General features: G+C 49.2%; 1 protein-coding gene across 1 annotated transcript in view; it reads left to right on the top strand.

The window, feature by feature from the left end:
- The window catches only part of LOC144153416 (uncharacterized), a 108,060-nt gene that overhangs the window by 19,659 nt on the left and 71,116 nt on the right, over positions 1 to 17,285 (top strand). The window contains exons 6-8 of the mRNA XM_077685063.1: positions 2,336 to 2,549; positions 12,370 to 12,442; positions 15,943 to 16,062. Of these exons, the coding sequence (XP_077541189.1) occupies positions 2,336 to 2,549; positions 12,370 to 12,442; positions 15,943 to 16,062 (407 nt within the window). The remainder of the gene's footprint in view (positions 1 to 2,335; positions 2,550 to 12,369; positions 12,443 to 15,942; positions 16,063 to 17,285) is intronic.

Consider the following 17,285-nt stretch of genomic DNA (forward strand, 5'->3'; position numbering starts at 1 on the left):
CAATAAACTCCCAAGGCGGTGGAGGCGGCGGGGGGGAAGGAGGGGGGGGGAGGGTTTCACTCACGGAGAACCCTGTAGATGGCGCGGCGAATTTACCCAGCGTTCGACGCGCGAAGGTCCCCGCTCGCCGGCGAGCCCGTCGTCGGTACGGCTTTGTCGTGAGCTTTAGCGGCGGTTGTTTTGGGCCTGTTTTGGTGCAGCTTCGCGTACATTGCGTGCTTCCTTCGCACGGCTTGATTAACTTTTTCGACAGTACCTCCTGGGTAACCCGCACCCGACGGAATCAGATGGTCGTTCGGCAAGATACGCTAAGGATTGGTTTGCACTGCGGGAAAGCGAAATGTAGAGACCACATACACACATCTGGCCGCTAGAGAAACGTTACATTTTGCGCACTGCTTGCAACGAATTGTTCTCCGTTTTCTCAATTGGTGAATGGCAATCCGGTTGCTTTTTTAAGAGGCATTAGAAAAGCCAAAATGAGCAACTGGTTCTGATAAATAGCGATTATAAAAGTTCCCGCAGCTTTCTCGCAATTCTCAAACTTTCTAAACTAACCAGTTTCAATCGGCATAAATGGGAATCACTAAGCTCACATGCCAAATTGTTTCGGTGTCTGCGCTTGTGTCGCGCGGTGGTGTAGCCCCGAGCTAGCACATCAGGATTCCGCTGTCTCACCCTTCGAAAGATGCTCCTCTCCATTTTCTTTCTGCCGACGCACGGCCGGGCTACAGCGGCGGCGTCCACCGCTCTAACCAGGCCGTGGCCGACGCAGGTGCGTTCGGGACACCGCCCCCGCGAATTCCAGGTAACGGCTGGCTGGTTTCACTCTTTGTAGAGCCACATGTGTAAGTTCAAGTGACGTAGCATCGGCAATTGTTGTGGGTGTCATTTAAAGCTTTGCTTTCCAATCACCTTCAGAGCGTAGATTGGAGCCAATTTTTTCGTAACAAAATACGTTACTCGTTACCGAAAATAGCAACTAGGTAAAAGAAACTCGTCCCTTCTAAAAAAAGATAAAAGATAAAAGAAACTCGTAACGCTTTGCGTACATATCTGGGCTTCACGTACCTTTGGCAGTAAGCGACCTATTTGTTTCTTCATATAAATGAATGCCCAGTGCTATAGCGCTGGGCTGTGGTCATATATGGCTGAGTGAGGAGTGCGTATTCTAATCTCATATTCTCATATTAGAAAACCGCTATTTAAAATTTTGCTGCCGGCTTAATTTTCAAAGCAGCACTCAAAATTTTGAACCGAAATCCCCCATGTCCCCGGTAGAACTGCACGGTCTGGACACCGGCACATATTCAACGGAAACTAGGCAGCTCACGAAATGGCCCGAGGTATCACCGCACGGGCGTAAGCTAGTCTATATCCAAACAGTGGAGCCAGACCAGCAAGGGACAGACTAGTGTCTTACAATGATATCACACAACATTACCGCCTCTCCCACCAGGTCTGCCCTCTGGCGGACAACAAACTAACCAACAAGCAAGCACACGTCCTTCGCCTCCTGCAAACAAACCCTTTTCCCAAACAACGCAGTGCTAACTCACATTCACCCGTCAGTATGCGCCAACCCTGACTGCCCCCTATGCGGCGGTCCCGCCAACCTACGTCACATTATATGGGACTTTCCCAAAAATAACTTCCCCTAATTACCTACGAGGAGAAGTGGGAGGAGGCACTGCGTAGCCCGGACCCAGAGTACAAGCCTATACTCGTCACAACTCAAGAACGGCACCACCTCATGTAGCGTATCACTCCGCCAAAACGCCGGACCCGTGAAGTCAGTGCGCGCGCGTTTTGAAAGGGGTTTGCTATGAATGCGTGATATCTTCTGCCTTGTCTCACGCAGTTTGCTTGTCGTCACTGGAGTCGTTTATAAGCATATTAAGTCGAAAAAATCACGAGAACGGCTCACGCCATGTTCAAAATCTTCCCAGTAACGCCCTAATTGAGCCGCGCGGAGAAACATCCGGCTATGGTGATAAGGCACAGCGGCAACTTCCGGTGCCGTTACCGACGTCGCCGCCAGGCTGATGTCTGGCGAGTATCCTCCGACCAAAGCAAACGCTCAATAAAATGTTTGCTCTCTTCCTCCTGCTAGCCGCGAGCTAAAACTAACTTTTTACCGGCACAGACATTTCACGGATCGCTAAGCTCACAAAATTGCCGTAAATCGCTTGCATGCGTATACACGCAAGCTTGTGCACAGAACTAAAAGGCGGAACTTAGCCTCTCCTGCGACAGATAGGCCTATATCAACTGTAGTTTTGCTGTTTGATTCTTTCGCGCTGATAGTACGTTGCCACGCGGGTGCTGTACACAGGTATCCCGTGCCAGCGCTCCATGCTCGACCGACACTCCGGACGGAACTCAACCGCGCCACTCCCCGCCAAGGAACCCGACGATGCCCAGCAAGTCGTCGCTGTCGTTGCACCGCATGTCGAGGCCCCTGAGGAAGACTTCGATTCTCGAAGACGGCCAAGTGCTCATGCCGGGGCAATCGTCGCCTGAGCCCAAGCCATCGAGAAGCAATGACCGTGAGCGTCTTACCCCCATCGTTACTTAAAACACGTGCGCCTGCAACAAACCTCGCGCAGCATTGGCCATATTGGGCGTCGCATATAGTGCGGACGTAAAACGCATTCTAACTCTGTTGCGCGAAAATGATGATGTTCTCTCCTGCAGACAAATGGCTTGGAATACGCAGTCAGGCACCTTACATGCCTTACCGTGCCAAAGCCGATGATAGTATAGGGTAAGCTGTGCATAAAGCGCAGGATACAGGCCTCTGCGGTGGAACGAGCTGTTTCGCAGCCTTCTTTAGTGCTCAAAAAGCGCGTAATGCATCTTCTTTAGACTGTTGTGTCACACAGTAGCTAAACATGCCGGCGGCATAACGTTATGAGAACGCGTTCTTGGAAAGCATTCAAGAACAGGCTGGCGTTTTCGATTGCAGTTGCTCGGCTGAGAGTTTCCTCGCCCTGCGTGCCAGGCAGAGCCGAGCGGCAGTGCACCAGCACACGCTTAAAACGCTCTCAAGTGTTCTGCGCCCTTGCACTAGCAGTGAATAGCACGGTAAATAAAGCGCAAAACGATGGGAGTAGAAAATAGGCGCGCAGGCAGTGGGGCGCTTTGCAATGAGAAGTCAGCCGAGGTGTTACACCCGTTGAATTTGCGGAGAATAATAACCTAAGGATGATGGATACATACATCTATGAAAAAAGTAATAGAAGATATACATAATATAGATATACCCCCCATGATCTACCGTACGGCCCCCGCTGTGTCGGCTGCATGCAACTCGCCCTCCGCCTCGAAAGGTTGCCGACCCCTGGTTTAGAGGAACGTCCTTGAGAAAGAATTTAAAAAGTTTTAACTGGACAGAATGAAGAGCGCTTAGACGTACCAAAATGACAACCTAACGATCGTAACCACCCAGTAAGCAGTAGCTACATGTAGAAACTGGTAAGCTGGTAAGCTACCTCGGAAAACGCAGACTTATTGCAAAACGCAGGATTATGAAAGTGTCAAGAATGGAGGAGCAAGACTCGTTGGCAGAGCTCTCGCAACAAAAGAAAGGGTGGTGACATTTAAACCTCCAACATGCCAACGGTTGAAGAATCATTAAGAAAAGCTAGAAGTTACCCAGCTGAAAGAAGGGAGCGATGGAAAAATATGCAATTTATGGACTCGGGCACGAAAAAAGGTAACAATGAATATCATGCATAAAATAATATTATTCAAACGGATCTCTACGAAGTTGTACGCCTGCAGCCTTAGGCCGAGAGATGATAATACTAATAAGTTTTTACTCATTCAACAGCGGGTGAATAATACGGGCCAGCCAAAGCCAAGTAAGGGCTTCACTGGCCGCCCCGTGAAGTGGGGATCATCAAATACATGTACAGTTAACAGCGAAAAAAAAAGAAAAGATGACAAGAAGTAATAAAATATATGCATATACAACTTACATTTGTAGATTGTTCCGTCTACAACTGAAAAAAAAAAACAGAATTCAAAATCAAAATTTGGGCTCGGTATGCAGTGCGGACAACACAAAACTTGTGAACCGCCAGGGTAAAAGATTGGCGACCGAGAGACGGGTCTAAGAGAAGGCGGAGACCGTTTAATCCACGGAGGGACGATAGAAGGATGTGCGGGGGCGGAGAATGCACTCATATAATGCAGAACAGTAGCGGTTGGAGGTCTCTGGGGGATGTCTTCGTTATTCAGTGGACGTGAACGGTGGGATGCTGCAGCAGATTATGATGATGATGGTGTAAACCTCTGCGCTTCAGTTTCTGCTTTCCTAAACCGAAAATGAGCCTGTTGTACATGACACGCTTACCAAGGGACTTCCTCACAGGGTCAGCATCTTACCTTCAACTAAGACGCTTTGTGCCCAAAACTCGAGAGCCGCGTGCCGCAAGGCGAATAGCGCCGTATTTACCGTTGTATTTGACAAAGGTCACAAAGACTAGGCAAAGCATCTAAGCCAAGGCCCAGGCAGCGATTATCGGCAAAAGCCTTCCCAGCACAAACGTCCGCCAAAATAACGCCAGGCAAAAACATGTATAAAACTCCGTCCCGTTGTCCCCTAACTGACAGCACGAAAACGCTGTTACTATATCCTCAACTTGACCAAACGAAATGCCCTCTTGTGGACTATTTGCACTGACCTTTTCATTTTAGTGCATAATTAGCTGGAATCATCTACATGTGCAGATATGGAGGTCTCAGAACACGGCTGGCAGCCATTAACTGTCTGGAAACACGGTCGGTGTAAAACCTGCAATGCAAAAAATTCCCCGCATTTCCCAGAGGGGAAGAATGTGGAAGTGCGAATGCACGAGTTGAATTTGCGCGGTTCGGTAATGTTCGCGAAAGAGATATCACACACACACACACACACAACTACAAAGAAAGAAATATGCATTTATTCACAGACACCTATTTGTGTTGTCCAGCTTTGAAATTTCGTGTCAGTACTCCTTTAAGCAGGTGCATTAGCCCTTCTCACGCCCGATTCTTGGCCAATCCCCCACGTGGGTATGTGCCATGTCAGCGGCCAGGCAGCGCGCGCCCATCTCCCCCCGTTGCCAAGGAAGACGAGGAGATTCCTGGCCAATCCCCCACGTGGGTATGTGCCATGTCAGTGGCCAGGCTGCGCGCGCCCATCTCCACGTGCGCGGACATCGCCGGTGGACGCAGGTTCAGGGTCGCTTAAGAAGTGCATTGCACTTAATAAACACTGCATTGCAGTAATCATTGTAGCGTTTAAATAGATTTCGTGTATCTTCATAGGGTTTAGACGGATAAAGCTTTATTCTGAATACACTTATATATTAATTATATAAAGCCAATCAGTCACAATCAGGTGGACATGCCTAGCTCCGCGACATACCAGACCACAACTCTTTGGCTCTCCGGGATCAACTTACCGTAAAAACCCGCGTATAATACGAGGTTTTTATCCAAATTTTACTATGTAAAATTTGTGCCTCGTATTATATGTGGATCCCAAAGTTTTCAGCCGAAAATTTGCACTTTAGGTTTCAGCGGAGGGTGCGCCATCTTGCGGTGGCGTTAGCTGGCTGCTGCTTCTCTCAGCCGGCGCCATTTTGATTGTTTTGACCACGCGAAGGATCTCGGCACGTTCACCGCAAGTCTATCACGATGTTAGGTGCACGAAAACAGTGTTCGGCTGCAACTAAAGAAAAGTTGTGCCGAGACCATCAGGAATTCCACCGCAGGACGGCAGTTCGGCGTCACCGAAGGCAGCATTCGCGGGTGGAGAAAGCAACTGGTGCTTGACTGGATAAAGTCTGTGTGGTGTCGCCGGCCTGGAGCACTGTTGGGGGTTCCCGTCAATGCTCGTGTTGGACGCCTTTCGCTGCCACCTGGCCGATTCCGTGAAGAAGTTGTTGCGCGAACCTGGCACCGAACTCATTGTCATGCCAGGAGGAATGACATCCCAGCTGCAACCGCTAGACGTTTGCATCAACAAGCCTTTCAAAGACAGCATCAGGTCCTGCTACCAAGAGTGGATGAGGTCAGGAGACCCGTAAGTGACAGCTACCGAATGGCTGACGCGGCTGGATCGCGGATGCGTGGGCGAGCATCCAAGAAGAGCTCGTCAGTCGCTCTTTTAAGAAATGCGGCATCTCGAACGCCCTTGATGGCACTGAGGACCACTTTCTGTGGGAAGACATTTCCGACAAGGCGACTTCAGGAGACAGCGGCAGCGAACCTGACGATGACTGGACGGACCTCGGGAGACAGTGCCAGCGAAAACTGTCAATGACTGAACGGTAACTGTAGTGCAAATAAATGTTTTCTGTGCTCTTCACCTCGCATTATATGCGGATGAAAACTTTTTTTCTGATTTTGCTGTCCCCGAATTACACCTCGTATTATACGTGGGTCCGTATTATACGCGGGTTTTTACGGTACATGCAGTGTGCGCTGACGGGCTTCAAAATTAAGACGGCATAGTGGACAGCACAGCGCAGTTTACGTTCGCAGCAACAGGAATAAAATAATGCCCGCGGCGATTTTCCGAATATTTTTTTAAATACAGCCATGGAAGAAAGAAAGCTTAAGAGAGGCCCTTGTTACAGTGAAATGACCGGGCCTCTCGGGCTGACGCACGCCTGCAGCTAGTAGCGGCGGCGCTGCAGTCGACCGCTCTTCCAACTGCGGCGTGGGCGCAGTCGCAACGCAGTGCGTGCGCGCACCAGGCAGGGCACTACGCGGCCGCCGCGGAGGCCTTACGCCGGCGCTTTGGGATTCAACGCACGATCTTGTATGGATGTTTCAATTGACTAGGACGGGCAGTATAATCATCGTGTTCCGACAATGTTCGAGGGCTTTATTTCTTGCTGTCTAGAGCGTAGCAGTGGTATTTATACGTTGCTTCGAAAACATGGACGCACAGCATTAGCTGTGAGATGAAACTGACTAATCCAAGATAGCTGCGTACGGGCACGCGTTCTAAATGCCAGTGTTTCTTAACGGCATTTGCTTCAAAACAGTTTATTCACAAAATCAGGGAAACAGAAGCGGCACAGGGTAACAAGCGCTAAACATAAACGCAGTGTATAGAGTGAATGTCCGATGGAACCCAAGTTAAAATGAAAGTTACACCCGACGGAACCTAAAATAGAAATTAGAGTTACGTTCGCAAGAACACAAAAAATTATGTTTCCCCCTTTACGGAATTTCAACCCACTGTTTTGAGTTGCGTTTGAGGTATCCCAGATTCGAAAATTAAACTTCCGTCCGACAAAACTTTACCCAATTGGACCGATTTACGTCCGACGTAAGCTAAAAATGAAATTTAAGTGGCGTACGGCAAAATTAGAGTAACGTCAAGCACAACCCTCAATGGAAACTAATGTTAACTTCGAAGTATACCCACGCAAAAATAAGTTACGGCTGACGGTTACAAAGTGCAGTTACGTCACATGTGATCTGCGCATTCTCTCTTTGCAATATGTGGAGCCAATTAATAAATGACGTGTTGCCGCTTTGCTCCGATCCAGTGCAGCATCGGTACATTGTAGTTGAAACCTCGCCTGTTCATGTGTCTTCGCATTGGTAGAAAGGTCTGGAGCATGTTCCCGCACGCGGACTGTTCCAGCAATCAGAGTTCGAATTCCGTCGAGGGCGTGGGATTCTTTTCTTGTTTTTTAATCAAATTATGAAAACGTTTTATGCGAATGTACATGCGTTTCTTTTAGCAACACTCAAAAGCAAAGGAAAAGACGGGAATTCACATAGAATTTCTTTCCGTGGGCGCAGTGACACTTTGTACCATCGGTAGCTCTTGCCGAGAACGAAGTCGGCATGGGCTAAGAGTACTTTAGCAACTATGATTAATAATTGATTCGGAGTAGTAAAAGGAATGTGCTGCGGCCACTACCCCAGCCTGAAACCCATTGGAAGTCCAAATGGACCGTCAAAATCACAATTGAACCAATTGGAACCAACTGCACTTCGAAAAGGTTCAATTCTGTTTTCGACGGTTGCAGTTGGAGTTCTAATGCACTGTTTTTCGATTTGAAACAAGAACCGTGGTCCTCGTTTCCAACGCGGAAGCTGAGAAGAGGTAACGTAACAAGAGGTTCAACAGTAATGCCGGGTTCAGTCTGTTGCTGCAACTGTCGTAATAACATTAAAGGGGCCCTGAAAGGCATTTTGAGCACACTAAATGAACTAGCGCAATCGCTAGATTGGGTCGCCAACGTCACCTGTGCCAAGTATTACTCTTTTACGCGCAGCGGAAAGCTCACACTTTTGTTGCAAAGTTTGTCGCTTTTTTCTCACCCTTTCCTTCGTGTTTTTGGACGCCGCCATCTTCACATGTCTACATCATCGATTCCCAGATGTTCGTCATGAGCTAGACATCCTGCACGCACTTCCGGCAAAGAGATGAGTCGTCTGCTCAGCGTCGGCTCGCCGGCTGATCTGCCAGCGGAGTGCCGGAGTGCTTTGACATTTTACGACAAACGAAACAAGCTTAAACAAACGCTTAACCGTTTGTATTGAATGCAACACGGCCATAACACGACGTGGATTTTATCTTACGTGAGTACGTACCATAAAGAAAGTCCCGTGGCACTTCTTTGGTGCAATCGCAGAGAACGCCCTGAGCCGAATGCCCGGGTTTGACGCGTACATTTTATTCAACTTCAAAACAATCCAGAGATGCGTTTCGAACGAACGCAACGTCACAACATGCGTTGCAAGTCTGAACCGCGATTGACAGACGATGAGTTGCCTCCTCCTGCCCGTCGTAAATACGGCACTCACCTCACACCCGGTTTGCGGGGACGAACAGCAAGTCACTTAACTCCGGCGCACAAGCCGAGAAGGCTTTTAGCCAGGCACACTGCACATACCCCATGCGAGGTTGTGTGGTACGTCGTTCGAGAAAGATAATCCAGACCATGGGAAGCACTATCCACCCGCAGAAGTACAATGTCGCATTTCATCGCGAAACGAACGCGGCCACAACACACAGGAGGCGATGCACACACACACACACAGCTTCGGTCGCTGCATTGGCTTAGCTGCAAGCTTCGTTCGGACAATCAGCGATGCTACGACGATACAGAGCTGCGTGAGGACGACGTGCTAACCACTTCACGTATTTAAAAACACAGGGGCAAAGAACTAGGTTCATCGGAAGCAAAAAATCTTTCCTCCATTATAGTGCCTGAAATATACTGGCTAGTGTGCCGAGGGCGGGCTCCAGGCGGGCGCCGGGAGCGATGTACGCGGCCGTCTGCCGCTTGGGGCGCTGCCGTGCGGGAGTGTGCGCGTTCATCCGGCCCGAGCAGATCGCGCGGTTACCTCCGAGCTGCGTAGCAGACGGCAGCGGCAGAACTTTCCATTCCCGCTTGCGACGAAAGCGAGCGAAAGCGACGGGAATTCTGTCGCGCAACCAAACTTTGTCCCGACCATTCGACAAAAACGATCGTCGCGCGACAAAGCGACGGAATTTCTGCCGCTCTCACTCGCTTTCGTCGCAAGTGCGAACGGGCATTTATGCGCAATCTCCGCCCCACATAAAAACAAGCTCTTGCTTGTCGCCTGAGCATACGGTTGATATCTGACTACGTTACACTGTGCTTGCCAGTATATTTAAACGATGTCACTAGGTTTGAAACGTACGCGCTCGGCGTGCAGCTTTGTAAACGCAAGCGGTTTCACATACGCACGCTATTTTGCTGCTAATAGAGTTTTAGTACAGCGTTTGTGGCCTTTGCATACGCTAAACGCTAAATTTTTGCGTCCCGCTACGTGACACCGCGATGGGAGTTTTAGTAGAGCGTCTCATCAGTTTTGCGTAGCGACACACTAATGCATACGGCGCCATCTGTCAAATGTTTTCCGAAATGTCTCGCCGGCTGATCTGGTAGCGGAGTGCCGGAGTGTTTGGACATTTTACGACTATCCAAACAAGTGCAAACAAACGCTTTCCCGTCAGTGTTGAATGCAACACATGGGTGCAGCTTGTCAGAACACGGGTTCTCGCTGATCGAGTGCAGCGTTGGTTTGCTCTTCGCCTTCACGTTCATCGCCGCTGATAAAGCGATCCGATCCGGCGCGTTTTGTGCACGGGTTCTGTGTCGGTTGAAAATGTCTTTTCACATGCCGCCGGTAGTAGGAATTACAACCACCGCAAAATAACACCCGGCACCAGCGGGGCCACATCTGAGACCGCGCTTTTTGGATAAACAGTGCGCGGTGCACCAAAGGGAACGAGCGCACGATTCTCCCCACGCGGCTGCGAGTTCGCCGCCGATACCAACTGCAGCCCTGCAGCTACGTACACCGCGAAAGGGCAAGGCCAGGCCGCACACATGCGGCCAGGTCATTCGTTCGCTTTTCCAGCCTGTCTCCATGGTGTCTACAGAGATGAAAAAGCCGAAAGAGGTGGCCCGTAGCAGACGGCAGTCTGTGGGAGCGCAATAGCGGAAGTACGTCACCGCTGAGGAGCGGAGCATCATGGGAGGGGAGGCCAACAGCGAAGAAACAGTTGAAAGGAGGAGGAAATACGGCGCGACGATAATTCGCGGTTTTTGATTTACGATTTCTCAGCTAATACTCATCGCTTTAACAAAATTCTTGCAGGAGGAGATTGCTAATACATTGCTTTATTTGGTTACATGTACATCCATGCATCGGCGGAAGGCATTTCAGGACCCCTTTAAAGAAGGACGTCATTGCACGTCCCAATCGAACTGCGTGACACGCCGTTTTTTTACGTCCATAGATCAGGATATGGCTTTTGCGTCGGTAGTCTGAACATAGCCTAACTTATTTATGCTGAATCGAATCTGACGCAACAACATTCGTGTTGACTTTATCGCGAAACAGGCTCTTTCAATAAGGTTGCGTGACTGTGACTGTAGTTGTGCTTCATCCGCCGCAATTTTTTGGCCCTACGTCGAACGTCACTTCAACTGCCATTGCGGGTTCCGCCGGCCGTGACTATAATTTTTTTTACTATGGAATACGCTGGACGTAACTTCCATTTCATCGTCAGGTTACGTCGAAAGTAACTAAAAACATTGGATTGAATTTTGGTAGAAAGCAACTTCAATTTTTGTTTCAGGTTATGGCGGACGTAACTTAAAACTGTGAGTTAAAGTTCCGTCGGACGTAACTTCAATTTTTGGGGGGTTCCACCAGACGCACCTCTAATTTCACTTTACGTTACGTCGGGCGCAACTGAAAACGTTGAGTTAAGGTTTCCTCGGACGTAACTGTAATTTTCATTTCGGGTTTCGCTGTACGTGACTTAAACAAACAGAAAACTCGTGCACGCACGTGCGGGCGCGGAAGGAGACCGTGTTGAAAATGCAGGTGCCCGCAGGCGTGACGGCTGTTCGTCAACCTGTAAGCGGCGAAACTCGTAAGCGATAGCAAAACCGAGTTCCCTTTCTGTGATCGAAAGCCTGGTTTAAAATTTATCTAGGAACGCGTTTTAATTCCGCCAACGCAACAACAGACCCACAAATTATCATTCAAAATACCACTGACCCAATGTGGCCACTTGCACTGTCATCTGCTTCGCCTCTGCCTGCCGACCGTTGGCTACGGGCTGGCCCGTGCAGTGACGTCGTGCCTGGGTGGTCCGGCTTTCGGCGCCGTTGATAGGACGTTGTTGCCAGCGGACTCCAATGAACTTGAATAATTACGGCACTTCTTCAACAGTTCTCGCAATGCCCCGGTGGCCAGCGGGGCCTCTCCTAAGCTTTCTTTCCTCCATGCCCGGATGTGACATCTCTCTCAAGGCACGGGCGGCACCGCTCGTTTCACTGCCCCTGTTCTGGTTCAATGCGCCATTGTGGCCACCGGCGCATTGGGAGAAGTGTGGATAAAGTCACGTGGTTTTTCCACGCTCATCGGAGGCCAGTGGCAACCGAATCCTAGCAACGGCATCGAAGACCGCCCCAACAAGGCCCGACGTCACCGCGCGGCCCAGCCCGTAGCCAATGATCGGCAGGTGGAGACGAAGGATACGACAGTGGAGCGGGCGAAGGCGGAGAAGATGGCGCGTGCGCTCAAAATACAGGCAAAAAAGGGCGACTTTCGAAAATGGCGGTGGGGCTTCGCCATAACGTGACGTCAGGGCCTCTCCTACGCTTTTGTTTCCTCCATGTATGCACCAGACAACCATCCCCTCTCCATTTTATGAAGCAGATATGACATCCGCACAAGAAAAAGGGCTGTACCCTCCTCCTCCTCTGTTGCTCTGAATTCACCAGCGCCGCAGGCGCTTGCTTCCCGCAAATCCTATGGCAATTTTTCCTCGGAAAAATGTACCTGCATCTTTTTCTGCAGCGTACCGGAGAACTAAGGCGCAGTACAGTCATCAGCGACGCCAACTTCAACAGATCGTCGCTTGGAAAAAAGAGTAAGTGCTCGACGCCTAAAGGCCTGGAAGGCCTTTTTTTTTTTACAAACGCCGCCCACAAACCGGCAGAAGTGCGCCACCGTGACCGCTCGCAAGGATTTGACAAAATGAGTACAGTACACACTATACTGTGGCTGAGATGACAGCCCCGAAATTTGGCGAAGCTAGCAGGGTTCTGTTAAACTAGTATCAACAGCAATACCCCTCAGGTTTAACACTTCTAAACTTAGCTGTCACGAGCGAAAGCAAAGACAATGCACACAGTGTTTCGTGAAAGCTTGCTTTTTCTTGAGATTTCGTAGGCTGCCGTCTATAGCTATATTTACAGACGATTGGATTCAGCCTTTCGCTTTCTCGGAAGGCAACGCACAGACATCCAAGCCGGCGCGACACCAATGGCGAGGCTGAGGGACCAAGCGCCGGCGATGCAGCCGTTTCACCCTCGCCGAGTCACGTGGCTAGATTGTGCTTAGGCGCGCGTACAGACGACTCAGCCGGAGCTGAGGGTTCAGGCGCCGGCGAAGCAGCCGTTTCACCCTCGTCCAGTCACGCGTTACCGCAGCAGCGAGACTCCAAGCGAGCGAAGCGCCAAGGAAGGTGCAGCTTCCACGCCGGCGGCTGAAGTTTACTTGCCGCGCAATGAATGAGCTTGAAATATTTAGCCTAGCAGAGCTTTCAGTGTAATAAAGAAACGAATTCTCATTTGTCAGTCTACTTGCGCGTAAAGTAGCCCGGTGCCACATCCGCATGTAACCTTGGTATCCGCTAAACCTCAAACTGAATTTAGGAAACCATGTGGCGGGGACGAAGGGTGCTTCTAGCAGGTGGCAAATAAATGAGTTCAAAATTATCTTGGCCTATGACGAAACTAGCACAAAAAAGACGGGTAAAAAGTTAGCAATTCAAATTTTCAGGAAAACGTAATCTACTGCATGAAATGCAAGAGTAAACCCGCGGAGCAAGCAATCCAGCAAGTATGCTATAAGCAGCAAGTGGCATGGTCGAAGGCGCATCTGCCTCCGACGAGACAGCGAGAAAGCAAGCCACCGAGCAGTCGCGTAGCCCGCCAATATGCGAGCATGTATTCGAAAACGCGTTGCCATGGCCATAAAGCGACGCGATTTTGGAGGAACGTGCAAACCCAGCCCGTCTTGGGCGCTGGGGTGACAAAGTGATCAATCCGCTCCCTCCGACGCTCGGCCAGCTTACGTTGCGAGTGCGTTGCGCGCTGCTACGGCCTTCAATTCGCCGGTCGAGAAAACGCGCTGCACCTGGCGCTTGTGCTGCTTCCCGGGACCGTTACAAGTAAAGATTTGGTGAGTTTTCGATAAAGGCATTTCAGGCACAAAAAAATTCTGCAGAAATTCAGAAATTATCTACTGATGCGTACCATTCTTATCCGCTTGTCTTGTGTGTGAGTTTTTACAGCAAATTTCTTTTATTCGACTAAATCCTGTCCGACCAATTATCGGCAGTTACGCTGTTATAATGACTAGAAGTGGCACATTGGCGAAATCTGCATTTTTCTGGAAAGGCACGACATTATGCGGTTTCCCATTTTCCGAATTGCTTAATATATTTCTTAATTTTTAGTTTTTTTTTTAATTTCGTTTGACCAATTATCTGCATTTACGCTGTTATAACGATTACATCTAGAACAACAAACAAGTGACCTCCCTGTGTGGTCTAAACGCCGTCCATATACACCAAAAAGGCCGGACGCCAAGTTATCAACGCCCGACATCACCTTTCGAGTGTGGAACCATATATTACTTGTAGGCTTGCTTCGAAACATTGGTCTTTTTTATGCCAGTGTGGGAACAGGCGTGGCTGCATGCAGTCGAGTAGAGGGTGTGTCACTCTCCTGTAAAGGGTGCACCACCGCAGGCGGGAAACTCCTGCAGAGAAACATGCCGTGTTAACACGAGAGCGCTCATTGCGAACAAGCTATTTGGGAGCAGTCAGTAGACCATGGCGCAGCCCAACACGAAGGCAATATTTGAACAATACCTAACCATCCAGCGACACCCTTCCATGGGTCTCAGCTGTAATAAAGCGCCCTGGTATTGTGTTTTAATGTGTAAAGACACGAAAACGTACCGAAGAACAGTTTGCGCACGACCAGGGCCAGCGTTTTTAGTTCGATCTAAACCGCTGTGGGAATGCCCGTCCCAAAATGAGGAGTCTAGCGGCCCAGAATGTACGCTTCCCGTGCACACACGGTAATCAACTTAGGCGGCGCTTTTCGTTGTGTCCTACTATCTTACCTAGAACACCGTATGCCTTGGAGGTTTAAAGAACAAAGGTCCTCCACGCTCTCACGTTTTGGTCAATGAAGTACGCCTTAATTTCGTCTATTTCAGCCAAATGTTTTCACCCACGCGGCGCCGATACGGTAGAAGGGATGGGGTGGTTCACAAGCATATAGGTCATGGCCGTTATTTAAAGGGACACTGCAGCACTTCAGATCAATAGATTTGATTGATTGTATACGGTTTAACGCGCCGACGAAACGCAGGCGATGAGGCACGCCGTAGTGGAGAGCTCCGGATTAATTTTGACAACGTCGGGATCTTTAACGTGCGCTGAAATCCCGTACACACGGGCGTTTTTGCTTTTCGCCTCCATCAGAAAAGCGGTCGCCGCGGTCGGGAATCCAACCCCCAACCTCGTGCTCAGCAGCACAACGCCTTAGCCACTGAGCTACCGTGGCGAGTACTTCAGATAAACGCCTTCCCTTTTTCCTTCGGGTCTGGAAGCACTGCGAAAGCTTTAGTTATCGCCAGCACAAAGCGGCACTGCGTGATTTTATCGTCGCATCAGGTCCGCCTACCGCATCTGCTTTGCGTTTGTGGCGATTTTTTTTAATTACTACCAAACTCGTTTATTTTTGCAGCTGAAAGGGAGCCGACCAATAGCTACTACATCGCTTTAATGACGTAATTTAAGCGCTCAAAGTACGCCGAACAAGTTTCTAAGTTATCTGATTGGCATTGGTTAATAAATTTTGGCTGAAGTATTTTGTGACCCCCCATTCGGAGTACTGGATGTGTTTGTAGACCACAGTATGAAAGACTTTAGGATTAAGTGAAAAGTTAAGGAAAGTGTTGCAGCGTCCTTTTTAAAGAAACGCACAACCCGGCGTTAAAGATATCTTCTGCATTTCCAGTCACGCTGGAATCACTTGGTTGTGTGAGAGCCGCCTCCCGTAATGCCTTTCCCACAGGAAAGTTTGATGCGGCCTCCTGTTGCACACTTTAGTTTGAAGTGAACCAATGCAGCCATTTGGGGCTTCCGCTGTGGCAGGTTTTCAAGATCAAAGCAGAAGATTTTTTCTCTCTTTTAACGTTTAATGTGTTTCTTCTTTCGTTTCAGAAGGCACGATTACTTGTGCTCTCAGACTAAAGCATGCCATAACGACACGAATAGAGCTAATAAACGGTGCTAAGGACATTTATAAAGAGCTATGTATTAAACTTGCCGCGTGAATTTGCATACAGACGGTACCAGACGATACACTGCCACCTGGTGATGGCCGTAGTCGTGGCGTCGTCACTGTCGAGTATGCTGTCCAAGGCGTACAATAGCGTCCAAAGGAACGTCATCGGATATCTTGAGAGGTACGCAAATAGTGCTCGTACAGCCCCTAGAACACAACCTGACTCATCTCTTACTCTCTGAAAATACAACCTAAACTGACTAACCTTTCATCACAATCGCTTTCTCAGGATACCCATACCATGCTTTGTTTCCGTTATCTGCAGCATGTCTGTATAAGTCGCATAAGTGAATGCGGGTATCAGCGGACATTAAAGTGACATTGAAGTGAATTTGTCAAGCTCCCGTTTTCGCTTGAACTGCGTAGACTGCCTCAAATAAACACACTTTTCGTCGTTTCTTCGGTCGATGAGGCGGTATTTATTTTGTAATGCCCGAACGAAGAAAAGCTACCATGCGCGGTGTGCGGTGGCCGCAACAACTAGAGCACTGACGTGCTTACCAGGTGCTACGTGACTGCATGATGTCCAAGGTTACAATTCAAACCAGTTTCGGTTGCGGTTTTGTGAAACAACATGCGTGGCATCCGACATTATCGTTGGCTGGACATTCTCGATATCTCAGTAATCGGCATACCGCGCTTTTTCCGTGTTGTTTTCGGCTGTAAAATGCGCCAGATAAGCTGACCATCCCGGCTTGGAATCAGAAAAATCACTAGCCGCGGCGTATGTAGTGGATGAACGCCCTCCACGTGACCGGAGACGATCAAATACGATGCGCTTTTCCCCACATTTGGAGGTTTCCAGGCTCGTGCCTGTATTGTAAGAGGAGTGTTCGCACCAGGTCAAGGGTCGGCTGATTCGGGACTGCGCCTCCAAGCATTTGGAGCTAATGGTAACACCACGCAAACGAGAACTCGCCAGCGCGTCAGTGTCAGTCTGCACGCGTTCAGCGAACTCGCTCGTGGAACAACGAACGTTACAGCGCCAAAATGGTGAATTCAGCATAGAAAACATTCCCCAAAAACAAATAAATCAACTTGAAAAACGCGTTATGCTGAATTCCAACTAATTCCAAACCCAGATACCTAGCTTGCCAAACCACTCGGTCATACGCCAGCGCTTCCAGGGGAGGAAACAAAGAGCATATAATGTATAGCCAGTTTACATCTTTATTTAGTTTTAGCATTCCAAGCAGCTGAGATGACTACTACTTCAAAAGCGCTCTTGCAGTCGTTCCCTAAATTTCCACAGATATCATTTCTAGCGACTGCATCCTTAATCGAAAAGCGTTCGTAGATGTGTAGTCGTGCTGCTGACCGCTAGGCTAGTTCACCGAGTCACAG

The sequence above is a fragment of the Haemaphysalis longicornis genome, unplaced genomic scaffold (genome assembly GCF_048455015.1).
Source record: "Haemaphysalis longicornis isolate Haplotype H1 unplaced genomic scaffold, Haemaphysalis longicornis Haplotype H1 scaffold_9, whole genome shotgun sequence".
NCBI classification, from domain to species: Eukaryota; Metazoa; Arthropoda; class Arachnida; order Ixodida; family Ixodidae; genus Haemaphysalis; species Haemaphysalis longicornis.